The sequence below is a fragment of the Sceloporus occidentalis genome, unplaced genomic scaffold (assembly GCF_023333645.1).
Source record: "Sceloporus occidentalis isolate IW3139 unplaced genomic scaffold, rSceOcc1.0.p SCAF_5, whole genome shotgun sequence".
Taxonomy (NCBI): Eukaryota; Metazoa; Chordata; class Lepidosauria; order Squamata; family Phrynosomatidae; genus Sceloporus; species Sceloporus occidentalis.
Window position 1 is genome coordinate 112,911,762 of NW_028316985.1, and position 26,051 is coordinate 112,937,812.

General features: G+C 39.0%; 1 protein-coding gene and 1 pseudogene across 5 annotated transcripts in view; both read left to right on the forward strand.

Annotated features, from left to right (window-relative positions):
- TBC1D1 (TBC1 domain family member 1) overlaps positions 1-26,051 on the forward strand; it is a 105,215-nt gene that overhangs the window by 50,761 nt on the left and 28,403 nt on the right. For 2 of the 5 annotated variants that reach the window (XM_089525083.1, XM_089525084.1), the window contains exons 5-15: positions 184-273; positions 3,132-3,236; positions 6,316-6,448; positions 8,677-8,768; positions 10,986-11,096; positions 13,800-13,928; positions 14,669-14,755; positions 16,227-16,504; positions 19,035-19,187; positions 22,846-22,965; positions 24,391-24,530. In XM_089525083.1, the coding sequence (XP_089381209.1) occupies positions 184-273; positions 3,132-3,236; positions 6,316-6,448; positions 8,677-8,768; positions 10,986-11,096; positions 13,800-13,928; positions 14,669-14,755; positions 16,227-16,504; positions 19,035-19,187; positions 22,846-22,965; positions 24,391-24,530 (1,438 nt within the window). The remainder of the gene's footprint in view (positions 1-183; positions 274-3,131; positions 3,237-6,315; positions 6,449-8,676; positions 8,769-10,985; positions 11,097-13,799; positions 13,929-14,668; positions 14,756-16,226; positions 16,505-19,034; positions 19,188-22,845; positions 22,966-24,390; positions 24,531-26,051) is intronic. The other 3 variants (XM_089525085.1, XM_089525086.1, XM_089525087.1) reach the window with 3 other exon arrangements.
- Positions 8,563-8,655, forward strand: LOC149312655 (U2 spliceosomal RNA; annotated as a pseudogene).

Below are 26,051 nucleotides of genomic sequence, written 5' to 3' on the forward strand. Positions count from 1 at the left end.
TTCCTGTGAACCCACCAGGACTGGGAGCTGATGGCTGAGGAATCAGCACCAATCTACAGACCATCACTTTGAGTAGCACTGCTATATATGATTTCAAAATTCACAGCACAATATGTATTTATATTTGTTTTCTCTAGACTAGTTTGAAAAGCAAGCAACTAATAGTTTCTTTATTCTTTTCAGATTGGCCAGTCTGAAGTTTACATCATTAGTCCGGACACTAAAAAAGTAGTTATTGAGAAAAGCTTTAAGGAAATTTCCTTTTGTTCTCAGGTACCAAGATGTTTATGATCTCTTTGTACACTGTCACAAGTTGATTAATGTTTGCTGGTTTCCACAGTAGTTTCTGTGCTTGGAAGTATGCAACAAAATCTGCTTACTGTGGCAGTAGCTAATTACCTGTGTGCTTTTCTAAACCATTTGACTGTTTTTCATTTTAGATTATTACATATAATTGGGAATTTCCATCCACAGGCTTTCTTCCAGATAATAAGTTTATAAGAAATGAGAAATAGCACAATATAATAATCCTTGAATAGCTTCCAAAATTAGAATGATTAGGATTTGTTTTTACCAGCTCATAATTTTGTAGGCAATAATTATATTCATTCAACACATCAAACAAGTTACTTCCAATGATACAACAGATTGCATTGATATTGTAACTATTTGCATGGTTATTTGGATCATAGTTGAGGTCTGCCACCAAACCAGATTATTGACAATGTGCTCCCTCCCTCTCTCTCCCTCTCTCTCCCTCTCTCTCTCTCTCTCTCTCTCTGTTGTACAGCATATAATGCACTGACTCTGAGATTCTGGCTTATTTTCTGGGGGTTTTTAATTAATATTTAGCCAGACCTCCCTGCTTTGGAAGTAAAGTGCAGTTCTGATCTAATGCAAGCCAAGATCCTTGATGAAACAGGTTCACCACAGCAAAACGGAAATGGTGAAGATAACCATGTGACCTGCAGAGTTTTCCCATAGCATATTAAATTTTGCTGTTTAATCTCAGATTTAAACAAAACCACTTTCTTAATTCTCAAACATGTGTACCTCAGAATAGATTCCAGAAACCATCTATACCCTATTTCATGGTGATTTCTGCAGTGAATCTAAGCCAGGACTACTGTACAATTTTTCTGTGCAAAGCTGAATATGCTGTGAATTCCATGAATATAGTCTGTAATTAAGCTAGATTTTTTTCTAGGTTATTCAAAGGATGGGGGTACATAATCAAGTTCCATAGCAATTCCAATATACTGTGGGGAAAAGCCACCTTGAACTCCAAAAGGGATTGTGAAAAGAGTTGACAGAACTCCCAGAAATTTATTTTCTCACAGAAATTTCTCAGCTAGTAGAAGTATAGTCCTTAAGACCTCTTCCATTGCAACAAAAAGAATCCTCTGAGTCAGCATTTAGCAACTTGCCCTCAAGGTCAAATTCTGTCTTTCTCAGACCAACAGGAAATAAATTCCAAATTTAATGACCCAACTCCCTCTCCCAGTTCATTTAGTTGCTTAACTAGTCATATAGCTATTGGAAGAAATGACAGTTCATAGTCTCTTGAGAAAGAAGGGCATACATGTCCACCCTATATCTTTCTTTGGAGGGCAGCCACAAAGTCTGATTCTCTAGTAACTGTTGGCAGCAGTTTGGGGAAAAACATTCTCATTTGCTTCCCTCTCCCCCCCCCCACCCCCGAGTAGCCATGAATCTTAAAACCAGTTCTACCTAAAATAATCTCTCATTCAACATACACTTGTGTGCTTTGTAAGAAATAGTGCACTGAAGATGAAAAAACCACACTCTCTGATGAACATAATCAGCATAAATCTCACAAAGTATACAGCTTTATTGGCTGGTAAAATTGAGAAATTAGGGTTTATCACCGCTCTGATGTTGTGGTTCAGCGGTTAAGACCCTGACTCTGATGATTTCAAGGTTGGCAGTTCAAGGCCAAAGTGCCATGGGACAGAATGAGCTCCCATTACTAGTCCAATCTTCTCCCAGTCTAGCAGTTTGAAAGTATGTAAAAGTGCAAGCAGATAAAAAGTTACCACTTCAGGGGACAGGTAACAGCGTTCCATGCAGTCAAGCTGGCCACATGGCCACAGAGTCATCTTTGACAGTGCTGGTTCCCTCGGCTTTGTAGCAGAGATGAGCATTGCCCCCTACAAACAGGCACAACTAGACAATCATGTCAAAGGGAAAACCTTTACCTTTTAAAACTCTCTTACTGCTTATTAGTAGTCATTCCTCAACAGTTATGATGCAGTCTTCACTACTGGTTCCAGATTCCATGACCATATGGAAGCAGTATTTATCCATAGCCACTAAGGCAAGAAAGAGTATTCTGCTGTGAGCTGCATTTACAGTTGAACATTCGGCAAGCTCATCAAACTTAAATTCCATTACAGTTGATCCTCCACATGCACAGCTTTGGCTTTTGTGGTTTTGATTACTGTATACTCATCTATAAGTCTAAAAATTTATGCCCATTAATTGATCCCAAAATCCTGGGTCGATTTATTTATAGGTCAGTATGGTTTTTCAGATTTCCCCATGCATTTTCTTTCTGTCCAGAGCCAAGCAGATAGAGTCCTTGGGGACTGATTGGTTGATTGCTGTTTGTTTAACAGTCTCTCTCCCACCCCGGTGCTTCGCTGTCTCAAAGGAATTTATCAAACGGGAGGAATTTCTTAAATTTGAATGAAAAGAAAGAGGGGCCAGAACGCATTCACTTAAAGTCGCTAGTTTAGTGCAATTACGTGAATGCGCATTGCATTTGGACTGACTTCCCATTGCCCAAATTTATGGATAGTGGGTTATCACGCAATAACGTTAAACCCCATGATTGCGTTCAGATTGCCATTTGATTATACTTCCAATTTCTCTTGTCTGATAATGGGTCATGTGCAGGCTGAAACACTTATGCCTCGTATTGATGGCTGCTTTCTTCTTGCCACTTCATATTGAAATATCAATATATTTAGTTTATTTTCCAACAGTTCACCTAGTACAGTTGTTATTTTATTTTGTACATCTAGCATAAAATAGTTCATCTCACAGTACTGAAGTGACCAAATATAAGTATCTAGCTAATCATTTGTGAACTTATATGTTTGTTGCAGGGAATTAGGCATGTGGACCACTTTGGTTTTATCTGCAGAGAGTCATCAGAAAATAGAGGATTCCATTTTGTCTGTTACGTGTTTCAGTGTACAGATGAAGCTCTGGTAAGACTTGTTTTGGAAAGCAAACTGTTGGAGAAAGAACATGTATTGCAGATTTGTGAATACAACATTAAATTAACACAAAATATTTTACCATCTCAAACACCTCCATAAACGATAAGCACTGTAGGCAGCCTTTGGATTGAGAATCTCTTCTTATAATAGCTTGTAACAATAATAAAGCATCGTTTCTGGGATTGAAAAATGAATTAATGTTATCTTTAAATGAGGATTAAGCCAATCCATCTGGCAATTTTACCATGGTGAGATTTATATTACTAGGTAATTCAGGTGGGCAACCTGTAGCCCTACAGATGCATGCAGTCTTTAACTTGATATCTTTCAACCGGTATTTAAGCAGTGGCTGGATGGCCATCTGTCAGGGATGCTTTGATTGAGATTTCCTGCATGTCAGGGGGGTTGGACTAGATGGCCCTTGTGATCTCTTCCAACTCTGTGTTTCTTTGATTCTATGATTCAGCCCTTATCCAAATTTCAAAAGCTTTCTGTAACTGTGATTTGTCCCTTTTTCACAAGCATAGGGAAAAGAAGGGAGATGGTGAGGTTAGAGAGAGAAAACAGAGTAGCAAGAAGAGAAAGGAAGGTGGGGAGTGGGCTTGCCTGCTTTTGGCTTTGATTCCACACATCTCCATTTGTATGGGGCCTCCAAGCAGATTATTCCTGTGGAAATGTGGACAAAAAGGAGGTTCCACCATGGGATCAAATGGTACATACTACATATCTGAAGCAAAGAGATTTAGCCCCTACCAGTCAAAGTCTTAAACCATGGTTTCTTACAGCAGTGGGTTCAGGAAAAATTGTAATACAGTTGGTCCTCCTTATCCACAGATTCTTTATCCACAGATTCAGGCATCTGCAGCTTGAAAACATTCCAAAAAACATAAAAATTCCAAAAAGCAAGCCTTGATTTTGCCATTTTATATAAGGGACACAGTTTTAATTTGTTATTGTATTTAATGGTACTTGAGTATCCACAAATGTTGGTATTTGCGGGGGGGGGGGGGGGGGTTGGAACTAAACCCCAGCTGATACAGGGCCCACTGTACTGTGTTAAAACAGTAAAACAATTTATCACCACCGTTTGCAAATAGATAACAACAATAATAAAAATGTCCCAAACAATAATAATAATCCATAAAAACAACAAAACAAATTAATAAGCTGATATCACAACATTGTTTTTGGTTGAGGATAGATTTAGCACTTACCATGTTCCTAAAATGGCTCATGAACAATTGCCATGTTCCTAAAGTGGTTCATGAATATTCATAACAATGAAATGAAAGAATCCTTTCAACAAGATATTTAAATCATTATCTAATGTGCTTTGCAAAGCAGAATCATGAAGCAAGGCAAGTTTACAGCAATACTCCATAAGCCATTATTGATTCCATCTGCATGCCTTGTGCTTAATGTTCTGGTAGGAAAGAGCCAGTTCCCCCACAGTGCACACATTGTTGGAAGGAAAATACGATCAGAACATTTGTTGGCATCAGCTGTTGGATACAGGACAGCTCCTGACATTAGATGATCCACATGCCACCCTGTGCCATCTTTCTCCTAGCAAACCTGCTTGAAAAAACAGTAGAATGGCAGTAATGCAGGATAATATGGAAGTCAACTGGTGTGCTTCCTGCCCCATCCATCTGTGAATGAAACAGTCTTTGGAGCTCTCAAACTGGGCTTTCCCCAACCCAGATCCACCCCCAAGAAACCTTAAGGAACTCCTCAAAATTGGGGAAACATGTATGTAGGCTCCCCCTCTTCCTTCCAGTGCCACTGAAAGTTGCAGCAAAGGGGAAATGAACAGCAACAGAGACCTACCAATCACTCTACTTGCATTAGCAACATATGTTAATATCAATCCTTTTTAAATGGAAGGAGCATGGGGAAAGCCAGAGCTGAGCAGAATTTTTCTTAAGTGCCTCTGCATTCCTGGATTTATTTATATAATGGAATTATTGAGCTATGTTATAGCCATATTTAAATTGAGATTTATAATTTTATTTTACTTATTTACATATAGACTGGTTTACAATCACTAGCATGAGAGTGTTGAGGCAAAACATTAAATAGCATTCCTATTTATGGTCTAATCTAAAACTTGATACCTGCCATTGTTATATTGACAGAACAGTTATAGTTTTTGATCAAATATTATAGGCAGAATTGAAGTATACTACTGATGGATCCATTGCGTCTAACAGAATCAACAGATACCTCATTCCCCACAGTTTCTCTTGACTGCTACAAACCAGCTCTGAAAGGTGCAAGAACCTTCTGGTGTAGCATTTTTGTTATTTGGTTTGGAGTGAGAGTGCTGCAGCAGAATGGAGAGGGGAGGAAAGTATAATCCACACCGCACACTTAGGTCCTCTGGGAAGAACCTACTGCAGCCAATAAAGACCAGACTTGCTGCGGTTACCCAGAGGGCCTTCTCGTCTGCCACTCCCAAACTTATAGAATGGCTTTTGGAAGAGATCCGGAACATCGATAATCTTGGCAATCTCTTCTGACAAGCCTTCCCTAACTGACTTTCCTGATTAACTTACTACGTTCCCGTTAATACGGACCCCCATGTATAACATCCCAGGATTCCCATTGTATTACTGTTATTTTATCATTGGATATTATTCATCATGATTATTAATTGGGAATTTTAAGTGTTGTGTTGGAGGAAGGGATAATGGGTTTTATTTGATATTTTATTGTACTCTGTATTGTATTTTATTCTCATTGGAAGCCGCCTCAATCCAACTGGAGAGGCAGGATATAAATAAAAATTATTATTATTATTATTATTATTATTACTTTTGACCCTGGATATCAAAGTTTATAACAAGAGTGAGGAAAGTGCAACTCCTGGATCACATGTACCTTTCAATCCCCTTTTTGTACCCCCTGGAACTCTCCAGCCTCCCAGTGCATCCCATGGGGGGAAACTCTTGTGGGAAATAGCCCTAAACCTCAACACAGTTTCCCACCTCTCGTATATACCAAAACTGTATATTCTTGTATTGAATATTGGCTTGTACCTCCAATTATACTTTCTTTCCTCTAGGTTGATGAAATCATGATGACCTTGAAACAGGCATTCACAGTAGCTGCAATCCAAAAAAATCCCAAAGCACAATTCCAGCTCTGTGAGAGGTGTCCCATGCAGAGCCTTCATAAACTCTGTGAGAAGGTAGAAGGTAGGAAATATACACTATGACACATGTTTGCTTTTTTTTAATAAAAGAAAACATTTTTGGGTTATTGCTAATAGACAGGTGAGGAATAAAGCACCTTGTTAAATTAATTCCATTTAAAGCAATTCTACTGCTTTAATAGCATTAGAATTTTAGAGAAAAGTCCTTACTTGACAAACACTAGCAGATTATACAATCAAAGCTAGGAGAATACAATATTTGAAGTTTAGAGGATAGTCCTAACTGGGCAAGCACAGATAGACTATAAGGTGTAAAATCTTCTCCCTCTGTGAATTTATAAAGTGATTGGAAAATTCATGAAAAAAGAAAGGCTAGTTGTGGGCCCTGCAGCCAAGAAATCTCAGAAGTATGCAGGTGCTTTTCGTGTGTGTGTGTGTGTATTGTTGGTGAATATACAAATAGTTTACTAACAATAATAGCATTGGTGAAGTTACAACTAAAGAAAAATATAAAAAAGGTAGCTGTAACCATATAGCATATTAATATTTTATATCTCTTTTCTACCACATTGCCATAGTCAATCATACTAAACAAATATAATTCTGGTCTGAAGGCTATGTTGTTCCCCAAGATCTTTTGCATAGTAGAATTTATTCTTGTCCAGTATTTCTTTGCTTTATTACATGTCCACCAAAGGTAGTAAAAAGTTCTCATGTCCTGGTGACATCTCCAACATTTATTATTGATCCCTCTATACATTTTGACAGTTTATCCAGGGTTAAGTGCCACCTAAAAAAAATTTTATAAAAATTTTCCATCAAATCGTAACAAGTAAATTTTACTTCCTTTGTCCATAACTTTTCCCAGCGGTCCATATCTGTATTATGAACTAGATTCTTTGTCCATCTCACCATGCAGTCCTTAACCTGCTCTTCTTCTGTATTGAATCTTAATAATAGTTTGTATAATTTGGCTATAGTGTGGTTATCTCCTGAGTTAATTATTTTTTCAAATTCAGTAATTTTTTGCTCAAATCCAAATTCTACCTCATCTGTTTTAAATCTTAATTGATAAAAATACATTTTGAATCCTTTTTCCTCTAGTTTCGTTAAATGTTTCATATTGCAGCCATTGTGATTCTTATCTAACAAATCACCATAAGTTATCCAATTACCTAACTTGCCTTCTGTAGAATGCATCCTGGGGTGATAACTAATTTGGAATTTTGGGATTCAACCTCTTTTTATACTTTCCCCACACTTTCAACAGTGCCTTCCTTATTATGTGGTTTTTAAATCCAGAATCTTCTCTAACCTTCTCATACCAAAGTTAGGAGTGCCAGCCAAATTTTAGCTCATGTCCTTCTAATTCTAATGATTTTATATTATCTGACTTAATCCAGTCCTTTATCCATTACAAACGTGCTGCTTCAAAATGTAACTTCAGATCTGGGAGCACTAATCCTCCCCTGTCTCTATCATCTATCAGCAGCTCCCTCTTTATCCTTGGTTTTTTACTCAACCACATAAATTTAACCAGATCCTTTTTCCATGTCCTAAAAGGTACATTTGAGCTAATAATTGGTATCGTTTGGAATAGATACATTAGCCTGGGCAACACAATTTTAATTGTAGCTATTCTACCCATTAGAGATAAATTGAGGCTCTTCCATCTTTTGGAATGCTTTTAAAGGTCAAAGGTGACTGCCTTTAAGGCCTGGATGGAGAACGGTCTTCACTGAGCCTCTGTTAACACAGCTCTCTTTACTTCAGCCAAAATGATCATGTTGGGTGCTCTTGGCCACCAGCTCCACAAAGCCATCAGGGAGAAAAGAGCTTTCTCAGACAGCTTCCATAACCCCAAGCACATAAGACCATGGCTCCCCTCCCCCCCCCCCCCCCCCAAATTTGTGAAAGGAAATAATTTAAGCTAAATACAGCATGATCACAGCTACCAGGCATGCTTGCATCTTAATTTCCTGAAGAAGGTGCTGATGCTGATGTTGTTGCTGGAGGAGGAGGAGGAGGAGGAAGAAGGATGACAAACTCCCATTATGCTGTGTCTTTTGATCCAAATACGCTTCGTATAATTTCTGCCTAGATTTGTGCACTGACAAGATGTTCTGAATCTTGGGTGTTCAAATGTGTCCCTCTCTCTTCACTTCTCAGCCTTTTGGCTAAGATCAAGTGTAGCAAATGTGTCCCTCTCTCTCTTCTACCATATTAATTTTATTCCTTTGTTTACTCTAAATTTATTTGCTTATTTCCTAGGGATGCATCCTTCTAAAACTAAACTAGAAATCCAAAAGCATTTAACAACACTGAATAACCAGGAGCAGGCCTCAGTCTTCGAGGAAGTTCAGGTAATATGCTTGCTAGTATCTTTGTTTCTGAAAAATATACACCCCAAACTTCTATTTAATCTACATGTTGGGGGAACATTTGCACTAAATTAATTTGTTCACTGATTTTTACAGCATGAAATTACAGTCTATAAATGTGTAGTAATCCTTTTTTGTACTATTGACATGTTAATGTGTTTTGTTTTTAGTATCAATTATTGGATGTTATTCTTTTTGTACATAATTTGTTAGACCTAGTATTGTGAACAGGAAACACTTTTCAAAAATGCATCACTGCTTACTACAGTACAGTAGAAAGGAAGTAATGTGTAACTTGTGTTTTCTGAAGAATGATGGATAAATCTGAAAATACCTGGTTCATTGTGAACTCAAAGGCATTCATGGCAGTTAAAGTGGAATTATTGCACTATAATTGTATAATGTGAATGAGCCCCCACCTGTATATCCAGATCTTCTAATATGGTTGTCTCAAACTAGAAGGCTCTCAACTTTCCCAGCATCTGCTTTCTTCCAACTAACCACACGATGTATTGAATTCACTTCTACTATAGTTTGACTGCCTTAATTAAATCTCTGGAGCAGAACCTCTACTAATCATATTCTTTATAGACTTTCTAACTCTCAGTCCATTCTGTTGACCCCTTGACTATTCCAGACAATTTCATCCTGGTCATTTTCACATGTCAGCCTGCAGCCTCACTTCCATAGTAATGCTAACCAAAGCAGCCACTACACAATAGCAAATTTAGTCTACTAGGTTACATTATAATTTCATTCAGGAATCACTCACAGAACCCTAATACTACATATCATGAAAGATTTTTAAAAAAACAGATAAAAATGTCTACAAAAGCTTATGCTACAAACTTCTTCTTTCTGTTAGTCTCAAAGGTGCTACACAATCTCTACATATTAATTCTACAGACTAACATGGCTATATCTTTAAATTCTAGTTCCAGATCCCCCCGTGGATACCAAAATCAGCAGATGCTCAAGTCCCATTGTCCTTCATGGTGGCGTGGCCACCATGGGAACAGTGGGACTTTGCCACTCGCCCCTCCCACCTGAAGTGTATCTCACTGCAGCAAGCTGCTACCTCCCTCTCTTCCTTCTGCCCTGGCTTTTCCTCCTCCTCCTCTTCCACCCCTCGCCGCTGCCACTCTTCCTGCTCTCTCCTCCTCTTCCTCCTTCTCCTCTTCCTCCCTGCCACTACCACCTCTGCTCTTCCTCCTCTTCCTTCCTCCTCCTGCTCTTTCCTCCCTGCCACTGCCATTCATCCATCCTCTTCTTCCTTCCTCCTCCTCCTCCTTTTCCCCCCACTGCTGCCTCTTTCTCCTCTTCTGCTGCCTCTTCCTTCCTCCTATTCCTGCTGCCACCGTCTCCTCCTCTTCCTTCCTCCTCCTCTGCTATCCCCCCCCCCCCCCGCCGCCCATTGCAGGCTTGCCATCTGCAGATGCTGCAATTCGTGGATGGCAAGTCCACAGATACAGAAGGCAGACTGTACAATATTTCTTCACAACTATATTTTAACTTAGTGGTGTGTGTGTGTGTGTGTGTGTGTGTGTGTGTGTGTGTGTGTTTATTAGGTTATAAATACATTTGCAGCAATTCTTATGCTTAGAGATTTTCTATCCAAATTTCTTAGATATGTAATTTTTCTTCTTTTTTTAAAAAAAATCTGTCACACTGATATCCATACCCTTCTTTTCATTCCATATTACAGTCCACCTCCATCTAAAGATTTAACCATTCACGGATGGCAAGCCACTATTTTGGTTAATGGAAGCATGTGACTCACCACACCGCCCTTACTTTTAATGGGACTTGAGCATTCATGGATGTTTGTATTCATGGGGGGTCCCCCATGATTATAGAGTTCCGACTCTAGTTTACGTAGCATAGCCTTTTTCCAATGTGGTGAATTCCAGATTATTATTTTTTTACTTTTGAAACTCCCATATTCCATGACCATGCTGACAGAATCAGATGGGAGTTGTAATCCAAAGCATTTGAGGGACCCAATTTACAGAAGAATGAGATAGAAAGATATAATCCTGTTTTAGCTTTCTTTTTTGCTAGCTAATTATACATAGTTTGGGATATTGTTGCCATCTAGTGGCATTCTGACACATTTTTGTCAATAGCAATCTAACAACAATAGAGTAACAGTGCTCTTCAAGACACAGTTTAGATAGTTGTCCTCTTTTCCTGTTGTAGAAAATAAGGCCAAAAAATGAACAGAAAGAGAATGAGTTAATAATCTCTGTCCTGAGAACTATGTATGAAGAAAAACAGAAGGATCACGTTCACCTTGGTGAAGCCAAGCAGGTATGCAGTTATGAATTCTTTTCCTTATTACTGAAAAACACCTATTTCAACATAAGATGAAATTAACTTTAAAAAGCAATTGCTGATCTGTATTTCCCTCTCAAAACATGTAATGCAGTCCTCTTGACAGAAGCACATATTTGCATGTTGCTCTATATACTCATCATCATGCACATAGAAAGCAAGCATCCTTAGGCTAGCTTTCAGCTGGCAAGGATTTTACTGTTTTGGCCAACTCATTTAAAGGTGGCCACAGGTCTGTTATTTTTGTCTAATTATATGGGAGAAAATTGTTAAACAAATACAGCAGTGTTATGCCACAACAATAATGAAAGCTTGAATGGCTATAACCCATTAAGGCACTTCAGGTCTCCTGCATTTCCAAGAATACAAACCAAGAGATAATACTTGAATTTTTGGTAATCTTTTTAAAATAAAGATTTCAATCATGAGAGCTGTAAACAAGAAAGTGCTTTTGGAAGTATGAAGCTTATCATAAGTTTACAACTGTTGTACATTACCAAGCTAATTATGTTCTTGCAAATTGTCCCATATGCTACAACACAGCCCTCGTGTCATCGTTAAAGGTCCAGCTAATTCTTCAGCCATTTCTTCCTCTTGCAAATTACCATAGTGATGTCAGGAGTAAAGCACCTGAGTTTTGCTATTTGTGTCATGCTCATTGTTGCTAGGGTTGGGAAGAACATTCGGGGTTTAGCAGGACTGGAAAGGACTTCTTGAGTGTCTAGTAACTCTAATGGGGAAAATACAAGCCTCCTTCTTATTCCCCCCCCCTCAAATTTTCAAATAGATTTGATAACTACTCCTGTATCTCCCAAACCCGATTTATTTATTTATTTTGTTTTCCTTAAATACATCAAGGAGGTTTATTGCTAGGTGTTCCAATAACATCTTCCCTGCATATCTGGAGTACCGCTGGGAGCGCACAGAGCAGTGGTTCCCAAACTGTGCCCTTTAAGAGATTTTGCACTTCAGCTCCCATTGGCCAGTGGTCTGGGATTCTGGGAGTTGAAGTCCAAAATCCCTTACAGTTTGGGGACCACTGGGACAGAGAATGCCTGCATCATGTGGCAGCTGTCAGAATATAGCCCACAATGACCCAACTTGCTCAGCAGCCCCTCACTCCCTCTCTTGGACACTGCAAGATTATGCTGGAGGTGAAATGCAGCAAAGGAAGTGGTGGGGGGGGGGGTTCAGCCATGCAAAGAGAATACAGGCAGCACTAGCAGTCCTCTTTGCATGGTTCCCCTCACTCCTCCTGGCTACTACAATAACCAAGCCAGGGGAGGGGTAGGAAGCAGCCAGATAAGAAGTGCCCCCTCTTATGTTAAAAGAGGGGCAGTGGCAGCAGCCTTCTTCCTTGTGCAGCTGACCCCTGTCCCTCCTGGATTTTGTTAACATTGTACAATTTTTTTGCAGAGAGGTCTCCTTGATGCTACTTGGGAAAGAGCCTTTTGCAACCAACAGCGCCTGTTGCTTTGAATGGCAAATTCAATATTCTTTGTGATCTCAGTAGAAATACTGCACAGAGCAGACAAGAAACTGAGTAACTCTTTAATGAAAAGCTCAGATTCCCATAATCACATCCGAAAGTGAAATGCCCATTGCACTCTACATTGAAAATTATTCAGATTCAAACTACATTAGCTTTTCAGGGGTGGTATCCTGGAGAGAGAGAAAAAAAACTGGCATGAGAAAAGGATTTGTTTTTCATGAAGAAGTAAAAAATTCATGTAACAAAATCTTCAGAAATGTTTTGTGCTTACTTGCACATTCTGGGTAGGCAGCACGGAAACTCCAGTTGGCCCTCCACATTCACGGCTTTGAAAATGGTTATTTTGATTATTCGTGAGGTCAAGGCAGCCTGCACGCTCACTTCTCCTCCTCCTGCTCCCTCCAGGGCTTTTCCCTTTCATAGAAAAAAGCCCAGGAGGGAAAAACTGGGAAGGGTGTGCACACCAACCCCACCCCTTTCCAGGTGAGAATAGCTGCCTTCCCAAGGCAGCCACCCAAGTGGGAATAGGTTGGGGGGGATCAATCCCCTTCGCCCTTTTCGTGGTGAGATAGATGCCTTGGAAAGGCAACCACCCCATCAGGAAAGAGGTGGGGAGCCAGTTAAAGGGATGGGAGGGCAGGGCAAGGAGTGGAGCACATGTATCTGCTCATCTTACCCTGCCTACCCATCCCTTTAACTGGCTTCTGGGGGGTATTTGCGATTTTTTCACATTCATGGCAGTCTTGCGCCCTTAACCCCTGCAAATGTGAAGGGCTGACTATACATGATATTTGGAGGCAGGGCAATAAAAGGGTCAAGTACTAGTAGTACCAGTGTGTGTGTGCGTGTGTGCATGCGCGCGCACACGCACCCACGCGCCTTCAAGTCACCTGTCATTGTATGTTGACCCCATAAATTTCATTGGGTTTCCTTAGGCAAGAAAAATTTGGTGGTGGTTTCGCCAGTTCCTACCTCTGAAATATAGCCTACAGCACCTGATATTTGTTGGTTATTCCCCATCCAAGTACTTACCAGGGCTGACCCTCTTAGCTTCCAGGATCAGACAGGATCTGGTACCTTTAGGGTATTTAGGCCCAGTACTAATAACCGTTATCTTTTCTATGGAATTTTGCTCTGTTTATTTTTATGCTCCTTTAAAAAAAATGTTTGTTGTCATTGCTTCCTAGATATCACAGTCTTCAGTAGAGGCCGTGGGAAATGAAATGCCAAGCAGCACACCACGTTTCAGACTAGACATGTTGAAGACCAAAGCTAAAAGATCACTAACGGAGTCCTTAGAAAGTATTTTATCTCGAGTATGTTTTTTCAGTTGTGTTACCATGTGTTTAATGGCATAGTTTTCTCTTCTTAAGTTCCTTTCAGTTGTGGAAAATCCCCAAACTTCTCTATTTTAAACTTTACACTGACTTTATAGTAGATTTAAACAGTGCCATGTATTTTAACTATCTTCACCAGTACATTTTTTGTTATATCTGTGTGATGCTGCACACTAAATATGTTCTGTATGAAGTGTCTCAGCAGAACTCTTTGAGGCTTTTCCCTGACGCAGGTACATAAGAATTCTTGGGAGAGCCATGTTTTCAGCATAATTTTTAATCTGTTTACTTCCTAATTTCATTTTATTCGGAAGTACTATTTTTGTGGCTCAAAATATGATTGTGATAATAAATTAAATAATTTATATCATATTGCAGGAATTCAGCACTGGTTTAAAATTTCTCAACATAGAAAGGAATCAGTGTACCATTTATAACTAAGCAATAGGAGATCTTATTCAATTAATATCAGGCAGTCATGCTTTGTTAGTGTCCAAGTTGCTTTAAATGTCAGTGTGAGTGACCTTACTGAAAGAGATTATTGCTTCTCATGCAGAGTAACTATTCTTAGTTCACTTAGGAAATTAAATTGAATGATGACTTCAGTACAGTGAGACTGGAATGTAATTATTTCTCCAGCATTTCTGTGGCAAATGGAAGTGTGACTAGTTTCAGATTTATTAATACATGTCTTTCTAACATAAGCATTTTCCTGTTAGGGAAATAAAAGCAGAAGTCAGCTGGAAAGTTCTGGAAGTACTGATTTGGACAGCTCCTTATCTAGCACGCTAAGTACAATGAGCAAAGTAAGTATAAACTAAATGACCAACACAAAAGAAAATATAGCCAGGCCCCCATGCTTGTGGAGATTAGGGGTACCACACACCCCCTCGCAAAAGTAGAAAACCATGAATATAGGCCCACTATTTTTGTTACCTGAGAGGACACTTTTCTAGGCATCTGTAAGTCCTGCAGTGTGACACTGTGTTCAACTTGTAACACAGGTTTACCATAAAATTGCACTAGGAGACCTACAGATGCCTAGAGAGAACATATTTTTTTGGTGGTGGGGACAAAAACAGTAATCTGCAAATATCCAAATCCGCAAATGCTTTACATAAAAATGTGGAGTACTGTATATTTTGAACTGTTTTAATTTTATTTCCTAGAATATAGGTCATTACTGAGGTCCCTCAATAAATTGTTAAAGAGATTTTATATTAAATATCATAAACATGCTAATGAGTCTAAAGACATTATTAGCCCATAAGCTGTTTTAAGCAGGCCACCTGATATCCACATGTTGGCATGAAACAGGTGGGCCAAAAGCACTATCTTCGGGCCGGTCCAGGGGATGTGTTCAGACCATGCACACACCCCAAACTGGTCTGAAGCTGTGCTGCGACCACCTAAAGCAGCCCAAACGCAGCGCAAAAGGAGCACAAAAGAAAGCACTCCTTGCCAGGGGTCTGTTGCGGACATTGGTGGCAGATGGCCTTGGGACCACGGCATCTGGTTGCCCCAGTCTAGCACCACTCAGGGCATGCTTGCAGTTGGAGAGGCCAGAGGCCACTTCAAGCTACCCATCTGTTCGAGGCCATTATCTTTATAAGCTCTGACATATCCGTTTTCTATAAGAAACATTAACTTTTCTAATTTACAAAACCACAACAACAACCCCAATAATCTAGGTAGGATTCTGAGTCATTATGGACAACCAGTTTATTAACATGCTCATAATTTATTACAGCTTTAAATAAAACTAATACTGTGGCAAAGGTTTCAAGACATGGGAGCCAGAGCTATAAAATTCTACTTTAAATATCCTGGATCTCTCCCACCCACATCCCTAGCCAGATAGGTGTTTTTTCTTGCATTTTCCTGTATCATGATTCAATTCATGCATCAAATAAGCTTAGAATTCTATGACAAGATGAAAAACTTGGATTTAAGAATTTAAGAACAAGAATAGAGGGTGGTTTTTTTTAAAATAGATTTGTGGTAAATACTAACTAGGTACTATTTTGCTTCTAGATGCAACACGGTCACTAGATGCTGGCTCAGTACAAGAGAATGTATCATTTTTGTGACTCTGTGTTGAGGACATAGGAATAACGTTGTAGCATGATGATTTAAATCAATGAAACAATAAAAGTATAACATTGATAGATAAAATGTTTGCTTTGGGAATGGATAAAAAGACATAGCTGGTAAAGTTTGAGGTTTCATGTCATGTATACTTTCTTAAGTTGTATGTTTTCTGTTTTACATTAACAGGAAACATCTGCATGTGAGGGAGAAGACCTCCTTCTCACAGAGAGTCCTTTGAAGGCAAATGGATCAGTAAACAATGTATCAGTTGAGTCAGAAACCCCAATCACTGAACAGCCTACAAAGTCAGCTTATCAGGGCTTTAGACGACGAGCAAATACCCTGACCCATGTTCCAACTGAAAGCCAAGACTGTTCACAACCTTCTGAAGCATCTCCATCTGTCCCTCAAAGGAAACTTATGAGGTATCATTCTGTGAGCACAGAAACTCCTCACCAGCAAAAGTAAGGCTAAGTTTAAAGCAAGATACTGTTTGGGAGAAGTGTGGGGAAAATTATTTAAGTTATATCCATTTTAGGGAAAGGGATGTCTTCTTTCTCTAACACAACTAACCACAGCACAGCTTAAATATTCACATTCTTAAATGGTATCACAAGGTATGTTTCTCATGTCATTAGAGTTTATGAATGAAACATCTCAAATTTGACTGGGCAACTGAACAAGCACATTTAGAACCGTAGAGTCAGCTCTTAGACTAGAGATGTTCTTATATAATGGTCCATGATTGAAAGGCTAGAATTCATACATAGACTGCTTTACTTACAAGTGTTATTCTATTTTGGGGGGGTTTGAACATTAATTTTCATATTCTTTTTCTACATCTTTGTTTCATGTTCCTCTTCATATGTTAATCTCTAAGTATTTGTTTGTGCAGCCTTGAATTCTTACCAACCTACTAGAATTCTATTCAGGGTAGCCATGTTGTCCATGCAGCAAAATGCAACAAAATCCAACAGCTACAAAATAAAATTTAAAAAACCCAATATTTTTATTGGCCAACATAAAATATAACACGCATGCTTTTGAGGCTCCACTGGCTTCTTCATCAAGTAAAATATGTTTAAAAACCAGACAGAAGAAAAGAGATGATCTTAGAGTCACAGGTCTACATTTTGTATCAGATATTGTTTCTGTTGTAATTCACTTGGTTTGGAGGGATCTCAGTGCAGGCAGAGGCCATTCCCCTTGGTCATGTGGGGGCTGAGACAACAGACTGTAAAATTTAAACCACCTTAGGAGCAATAAAATAACTTCTTTTGGGATCCAAATTGACTCTGTCCTGGAATTTTGCCCTTCCATCTATCTAAGCCCTTCCCCCTTAACAACTATTACAATGGGTCCTTTCCTTATGCGGTGGATCCATTCCGGATCCCCCCGCATAAAAGGAATTCCACATATGCTCACGACCCATTGAAAACAATGGGGTGTGTACTCACCGTGTGCGCACACCATGTATTTTATTGATGCGCAGCTTCAGCATAAGCTCAAAGCTGCATATAGTGGCCCGTGTATAGCACAGATGCACTGTACTAATACTTTGCCTGAAATACTCTATTGTTTAACTGCAAATACTCTTTATGTAACCTACTGAGTTAGAAACTGTAATTGGTGCCAAATCAGTATTACTGTTCTACATACACAAGGGTAATAGTACTGGGGGAAAACATTCCTGAAAATAAATGATTACTGGAAGAAAGAGGAGAAAGAGTAAAAGAGAGAAATTGCAAAAGGTACAATAGGTTTTCTTACTCTTTCTTTGAATCTTGTCGACTTCTAGAGATCTTTAGCATCACAATTTTGGACTTGCATATTTTTTTATCATATGTATCTGCAATTTCCAGGCCACTGCTGCTTGTTATGTTCTTGGTCAGTAAAAGTTTACCAAAAAGACATGTTCAGGATGACTCTTCTATGTGTTTGGTTTTTTTTTAACTCAACCTAAGAAATGTATAGAATTAAAATGATATAAGCACATGGCCTGTCATACAATCAAATGGCCATTGCCTTGTCTTCATTATACTTCTCCCAAACAGCATGTGAATAGGTATGGCACTAAATTTAAACATCTTCAGTTTAAGTTTTAAATATTTTTTCTAGAAACTTCTTTGAATAACAGATGACAGGAATTTGATCATTTGTCATTGCATTTAATAAATGATTCATAAGGACACATTCACATCACAATTCCCCATGCTGCAAAAATATTTTTAGGCATCTTTCTTCTCAATATACTGCATCAGAACAACCTGCATGCATGTGAAGGCTCAAAACATCAAAACTTTGGAATGAAATTGTTGCTGAAATCTGATATTCCAAGAAATCCTTGTAGCATTAAACCTTTCCAGTACCTTGGAAGGTAAGCCTTCATTGATCTCTCAAGGACTGGGGAATGGAGTCATGCAGTCTTCACTTGTTTGGAGATGGAGGACACTCCTTCCAAACTGGTGCAATATTGTGGTTTTTTTCATACATTTTAGATCCATTTACCATGCACACATAGCTATATGCACCAAAGAGAAAATTGTACTTATTGATTTAGGGGTTTTACTTTTTCTTCCCCACAAGACTCATTAGTAATTTTTGTTTTGTTCTTGTTGCCTAGCCTCATCCTTTTGACAATACTTAGATGTTGCTGGTCCACAAATGTCATAGTTTTCATTTATGAGATGCTGGAAGTATCTTGGTAACATGATCTTGTTAACATGCCAAGATATCAAGAAGATCCTCTGATACCACCACGATTAAGTATGATATCTGATTTTAGAGAAAGGGTTCTCATAAGTTATTATGATCTCCATACCTATGGTGTTGTTCATCATATATATAGCATTCATATTACAATGCAATGATCTTTTCTTATCTTACTTTAACTGTGCTCTTTTGGTTGATTTTTCACTTGTTTTCCCCCTCTTTCCTGTTCTTTTAATCCTGCGTGTTGGATCCCTCTCCATAAAATATGAACACACCTGCCAGCAGCTCTAACCCTTCTGCTGATCAGTCAATGCCAGCTCCTCCTCCTTCTCCTCCGTCAGCTCATCTTAAGCCCTCAGCCTCCTCACCCAATTTCTTAAAACATCTTAGGCCTAATTCAAGTGGAGAGCAAAACAAGCGTACAGTGCCAAAGAGGTGAGAGAAGAGATGAATGGCATTTGTCTCTGCTTGGCAATATATCATTTTATAAGCTTACCTCTATAGTAATGTAACTTTATGCAATGCAAAGGTAAATGAAGGCCATACTATAAAATACTATAAGCTACAGCAAAAAGCATGCTAGCCTGCCACCTTATATATATTGTGTTATCTAAAAGATAAAGGGGCAAAGTGCCAATTATGTTAAGTCTTCACTGTGATTTACTGCTTCTTCACAAACCTGGTGAGCATTTTAAGATACAAAAACTACCTGCTGTCCAATAAAAGAGAAACAGCAAAGGAAAAGCAATTGAAGCAATTGAAGGGAGTAGACGCTGCTCCCTTTTACTTCTAGATTGCTTTTCCTATCGCCAACACCAACACCAGCCCCGACCACTTTTGACACACAGGCTGCTGCTTTCCATTTAATTTGTTTTCTTCCTGTATGACCTAATCAGTGTGTGCCTGATTAGATATATATTCCTTAATTTAATAAATTAATTAATTAGCTATTCCAATTACCTAAGGTCTATACATATGGGTCAAAAGGCCTGTTGTCCTGTCCAGATGATGCAGGCCATCAGCCCCAGGCCAGGATCAGGCAGACTGGATGTGGATCTGGAGGGTCTGGCCCATTCTCCATGAGACTTAAAGAACAGTACACAACGCTGGCCCAAAGGGGCCTTACGCACGTCTAAAAAACCCAGCTGTTTGCTATGATGTTTCTGGGAAACTCTACAGTGACGACCAGCAGACCGAATGACCCCAGGCACCCTGTACATGCCTCCACATTGCATCTGCTGGGAAGACCTCTATTGCTTGTGATATTGTATGAGAGTGCCTGGCCACATGGGTGTAGCAAGGCCATGTTCCACCTCACAAGCTGCAAAGTAGGTCTTCCCAGCAAATGTGACAGTGGGGATAGGTATGGGGTTCGGGACAGTAGGGAGCATGACATGGTGGTGGGCAGGCATGTAAACACTTGCCTAGCCCAGGGACTGACCTGGGACAGGACCCGGAGCAGGGTAGCATGGGCTTGCCCTGTGCTATCCTGCCCATCTGCTAAGTGCCTAAGAAATAAGGTTCAAACATGGGTAAAAAACCTGCACAATAACATTGACCTTATTTAGATGTTCTGGGAACTTCTAGACCAGGGGTAGGCAACCTTTTTGAGCCGGGGGCCGGGTTGCTGTCCCTCAGACAACTGGGGGGCCGAAGCCAAAAAATAAATAATTAAATAATTTTTTAAAAAAATAAATATATAAATAAACCAGGACAAATGGAGGACAAAATTTTCAAATGGAAGACACTTTTTTTAAAAAAATGGAGGACACGTGAAAAAATTCGCTGATTTTTTAAAAAATGTTAATATAAATGCATGTTTCTGAGGCTTCTATGGACAATTGCCCCCCAAAGGCCCCGGCGGCAATCGGTGGCAGGACCGGGCTGGGGCCGGTCCCAAGGCCTTGCCGGGCCGCAGGTTGCCTACCCCTGTTCTAGACCATAGGCTCCAAACAATGGCAGTCAGAACACATTATGCAGCTTGTCCTTCTTGATCATTTTTTTGTGGCCATAGGAACGGTGGAAGTAGTGAAACAACACAGAAAAGTTAGTGATCTCTGAAACACCAATAAAATTTAATGGATGAAGCAGGGCATTTCTCCTTTCTCTCCATTCATGCTTGGTTCATGTTTGGATTACTGGTTCATCAAACCACAATTCCAAGCCTTGTTTTTTGGGAGGAACAAATAGATGTTTGTGGGGTTTTTGGGCTATGACGCCGTGTTCTAGAAGAGTTTATTCCTGATGTTTCACCAGGTGCTGTGGCTAGCACTGTGGACACCGCGTAGGCTTTGCCACTCAACAACAGAACAACACACAGATTAATATACAAACTACTTCCTCTCAACCAACAGTATATATACCCCACTATCTTCCATGCCAGCATTCTCTGAAGATGCCAGCCATAACTGCTGGCAAAACATCAGGAATAAACTCTTCTAGGACACAGCCTCATACCTCAGAAAGCTCACAAAAAAACTATGGATGCTGTCCATGAAATCCTTTGACTTCATATAAGAATCAAATCTTGCAGCGGGGTGGGCAAGGTCCAGCTCATGGTTGCATATGGTCCTTGGGTCCCCAACACACCCTCAACCACCCCCAAATTATTTTTAATTAATTAAAAATAGATGAGCTTAAGAAATGAGAGTTATCTCATCCCACATATCCGAAGAAATATCCGATCCTCGACTATAAGTCAATCTCATGTATAAGAAGGGCAGATTTGTGACTAGAATTATGAATTTTGATATGACCCATAAATAGGTCGAAGGCAAAATGTAGGGGCATGTTATAAAAGGACAGAGCAAAGGGAAATATGCCAAAAGATTTGCAAAATGTCAGTTTTAATAATTGTGCTCATCTTAAAGGCTGGGTGGGTGGTAAATGCTAGCTGTGCACTGCGCGGGGTGTGTGTGTGTGGCCAGGTGCAGACAAGGTTAAGAAAACGCATACATGTCAAAAAGGATGAAAAGGCAAAGAGCCAAGAAATAGTGACTACACTAGCAGTGATTATAGTCTTTAACTTCAGTGTGATAACTTTGCCTGATTTTAACCCAGTAAAGTGGACAAACATATACAAATGTCTTATTTAGATCCTTCAAAGCCTGATTCCTCCCAATTTGGGATCCTCCCAATGGATCAATTTTTTTACTAAAATGTCTAGACTTATACATAAATGTATACATTATGTTGAAATGTTCTTCTAGTGACTTTCAACACATGTACACATTCTTGTTTATTGTGTTACTGCAACAATTTGAAAAGGAGGTAGAGAGGTAATGTGCACTTGAAGCACTTCATCATGCAACTATGTAAATTCTGTACCCATCTTGCTAACTGAAAATAATTGCTTGAATCCAACCAAAAACCTGTTCATTTAAGCTTTATCATTTGGCAGTGTTACTTAATCTAAAAAAGTAATTATACCAAGAAAGAGATAGCTTAGGGATGTCCCTGCTTCATTTTAATTTGATCATTGCATAGGACTAACTTAAAAAGAAGGAGCCCTATCCAACTGCTTTCCAAGTGAGGGTGAAAATCCAAGTGTTTTGCTATGTTTCCTTTTACCACTCCCACAGATAGACTTCAAAGTCCAGAGTGATGAATGGCTTGTATTCTTTTTGAATTGGGGGGGGGGGGCTCTGAAAGCAAACCCACAAATATGTATATTTATATAATGCTTTACAGTTCTGGTCTTTGATTCTTTTCTCTTTTATTTTTTGTTGTTTATTTACCTACCTCCTGCGAATATTACAGTCGGCCCTTCTTATACACTGATTTTTTATACACAGATTCAAGCATCCACGGTTTGAAAATGTTCCAAAAAAGTATAAATTTAAAATATCAAACCTTGATTTTCCATTTTTTATAAGGAACACCTTTTTGCTATGTCATTATATTTAATGGGACTCGAGTATCCACGGATTTTGTTATACACAGGGAATCTTTGAACCAAACCACAGTGTATAACAAGGGTCCACTGTATTTCCTTCCTTGTTTAATACTGACTCTTTTGTGTTTTGTGTTTTTAATTTTACTTGGTGTCCTTGTACTCCCTCATTCTGAATTGCCCTTTTTCAACTACACTCAGCACCTCCTACCGTTCTACTCTACGGAAAAAGCTTCACTCTTCCTCTTCTGTGCCAAACTTCTTAAAATTTCTGGCTCCTGTAGATGAAAATAACACCTCTGACTTTAGGAACAGAAAAAGGTAGGGTTCTCTTCCTGCAGCTGAAAAATCTGCTTCAAAAACATTGTCACATGGTCTGATAGAATAGCCTGCAATTAGAATCACTAAAATTATTATTGGTCAAACATACCTAGTGGGATGACAGTAGGAACTTTATTAAAGGGCACTGCTGTTACACCGCAGTTTTACATTATTTATATCTGTAAATAATATTGACAGTGTGAAAAGCATGATTCATTCAGCTTCTATGGTTGTGTTGTGATGGTGATTGTATAGTAATAGACCTCATTAAATAACTTTCTGTAAGCACTGCATGTGAGAAGAAGTTAGCTTGAAGATCATACTTGTAATATATAATATTGAGAAGAACTTCTCCTTACCTGTTGTAGATTCTGAATATCTTCCAAAAGTCCAGAATATCATTTATCATTATTTCGAAAGCAAACAAGACGAATGATGCTGCTTTTATTTTGAAGGAAAAGCAGCCATGGGTCCTTTGCTGTGCTCACAGATTTCCTTCTGAAAATCTCTCTCATACACACATACTTTTGCTGCTTGACCCTAAAGGTGCTGTTTTCAGGGGGGGAACCTATGGGGACAAATATTCTTTGGGGATTTGGAGAAGGAAACCACCCTGAAGTCCTCATCTGGACTGGGAACATAATGCCATATAAGGGTCTGGTGGCTACTTTTCCTTTACAGTAAAAATGTTGCTATCAATCCAAAATTTGAAAAATGATAATTAATTTAGCATCTAATTTGGTTCAGAATGTGACCAACAGAAATCACAAAACTGCAGCTGAAAACTGGGAAGGCAGAATGAAGTTTAGCAATATGCCAATGGTATGGTTGCAAGAGACAATATTTAGATCAGCATAAAAAGAGGATGTTACAAGAAATGTACACTTTTGCTAACTATTTGGAAGGATGTGGTCAATTTTGCAGAGTCTAGGGAAGCTTTCAGGGCTTAATTGTTCATGGTACTATCTTCTTTTGAAGAGCAAAGGATAGAGAGGTAAGTTACCCTGGTAGCTGTTTCCATATAAAAACTGAGCTATGATGTATATGTAAAATGAGCCCGCAAGAGGACAAAATTCAGAGAAAAGCCCACCACCTCTTGATCCACAACCTTGATTTTCTGTCAGTGATGATGCAGGATACAGGGGCTGTATTTGTCATGGAGAATCTAGGTTTGAGGCAGCAGTAACATAACATTACTAATGTATGATTTTCACAGGAGTATAGCCATTATTTGGAGTCAATCTGAAAGAATGTAACAACAGCAGCATCCCTCAAGAGAATTAGTTAAATAATGTAGATAAATATGTGGAGTCTGTTGCTATGAAAATTGGAGGAAATTGCCTTTGACTGAGGACAAAATATATTGCAGTCACCAAATTATTAATGAAACATTTTAAAATACATTTTCCATGCTTCTTATTTTAGTGACTGCAAGCCCAAGACAAGTGAAGCAGATTCTTTCTATGAAAGTCCTGTAAGAACTCGTCGGCATTCATGGAGACAACAGATATTTCTAAGAGTAGCAACACCACAAAAAGGATGTGATTCTACCAGCTGGCATGATGGTAAAGACTGTCTTTAGATAAATAACCTTCCTGATATATGCTGTACATGAAGCATTGATTTAGCTTTTTGTACTTCAGAGCTCAGATGGGTGACAGAGTCCTGTATTTCCAGAGGATAGATGTATAGTTAATATGCATCAACCCTACTTACTTTTTTTATCATGAATGAAAGTGGGACACTTTAGGTATCAAAACCTGGGACGTGAAGCTTACTTGATACTTTGACCTGCTTCTCACACAAAAAAGAATGAAAAGAAAGCAGAATCTGGTGGTATTGGGTTATACTACACCAGATAGCAGTGGGTCACATCACTGATCCATTTTTAAAGAAAATCCTCTGCATGTAGAAAAGTGGCATGTGGGTGATAAATCTAAGCTAGATTTCCTCTTTGACAGACCATTTTTTTAGAAGGAGAAATGAATTTTGCTTGGAGGACCATTCTGAAATGATGCAAATGCAGGTTTGCTGTGTCATCTGCTATTGGTAAAAATGGAGCAAATGATCTGGGGCCATTTCATAGTACACTGTTATAGCACTATGATTTCATTGTCATGGTTCCATCCTATGGAACCCTGAAATTTGTACTTTTGGAAGAGGCATTCAGAATTTTCAGTCAGAGAGCTCTAGTGCTTCATAAAGCTACAAACCCCAAGATTCCATAGGATGCAGCCATGGCAGCTGAAATGGACTCATCGTCCTATAATTGTGTAGTCTAAAAGGGCCCTGTTGTGACATGGAGTAACTATAACTGTTTGAAAGAGATACGTAGAAATTATAGTGACAGCTACATAAAAGCATCTACCTTGTGTGCAGTAGTATAGAAAAAGACAATAAAATGTTAGTGGTTATCAAACAGGGGTCAAAATAAAGTTATCAGTATCATACTCTCATCACATACATTTATATTAGAGCTGAAGTATGTATACTCTAACCCTCTTGTCAAAATCTTGCCAACAAACAAACCCCAAAATATGATAGTTCATTCTTAGGGTTGCCATAAGTGGGAAATGAAAAAACAAGTGTTTGTCCTAGCTTTGGAAAAAAAAAAGACAACAAAAATTAACAAAGTACTGAAGTAACTTCCCATGAAGAAAGGTTAAAGCATTTAGCAGTTTTTTAAGAATAAAAAGTCTGGAGTGGGGGGTAGAAATTGCCTAGTATTTCTGTCAAGATAGGAAAAGCTTTGCTGAGTTCGTGCAAGCCTTTGGCAGCGCTTGCAGCAACCTTTTGAATTCCACCATTGGCTTCCAGCAAAGACATTAACAAAGATTCCCTTCAAACCAAAAGGCTACATTTGTAGAAGAGGGAGAGAAAAATAAATTCTCTATCACTTTTATACATTTCATTTTCTCAGTCTTGTTCGAGACACACATTTTAGTGCTTTTTGTGTACATCAGCAGCAGAGGTCATTATTACCAGATAATGACATCACTTCAAGTTGTTTCCGACTTATGGCAACCCTAAAGTGAACCTATCAGGTTTTTCCTGGCAAGATTTGTTTAGTGGAAGTTTGCCTTTGC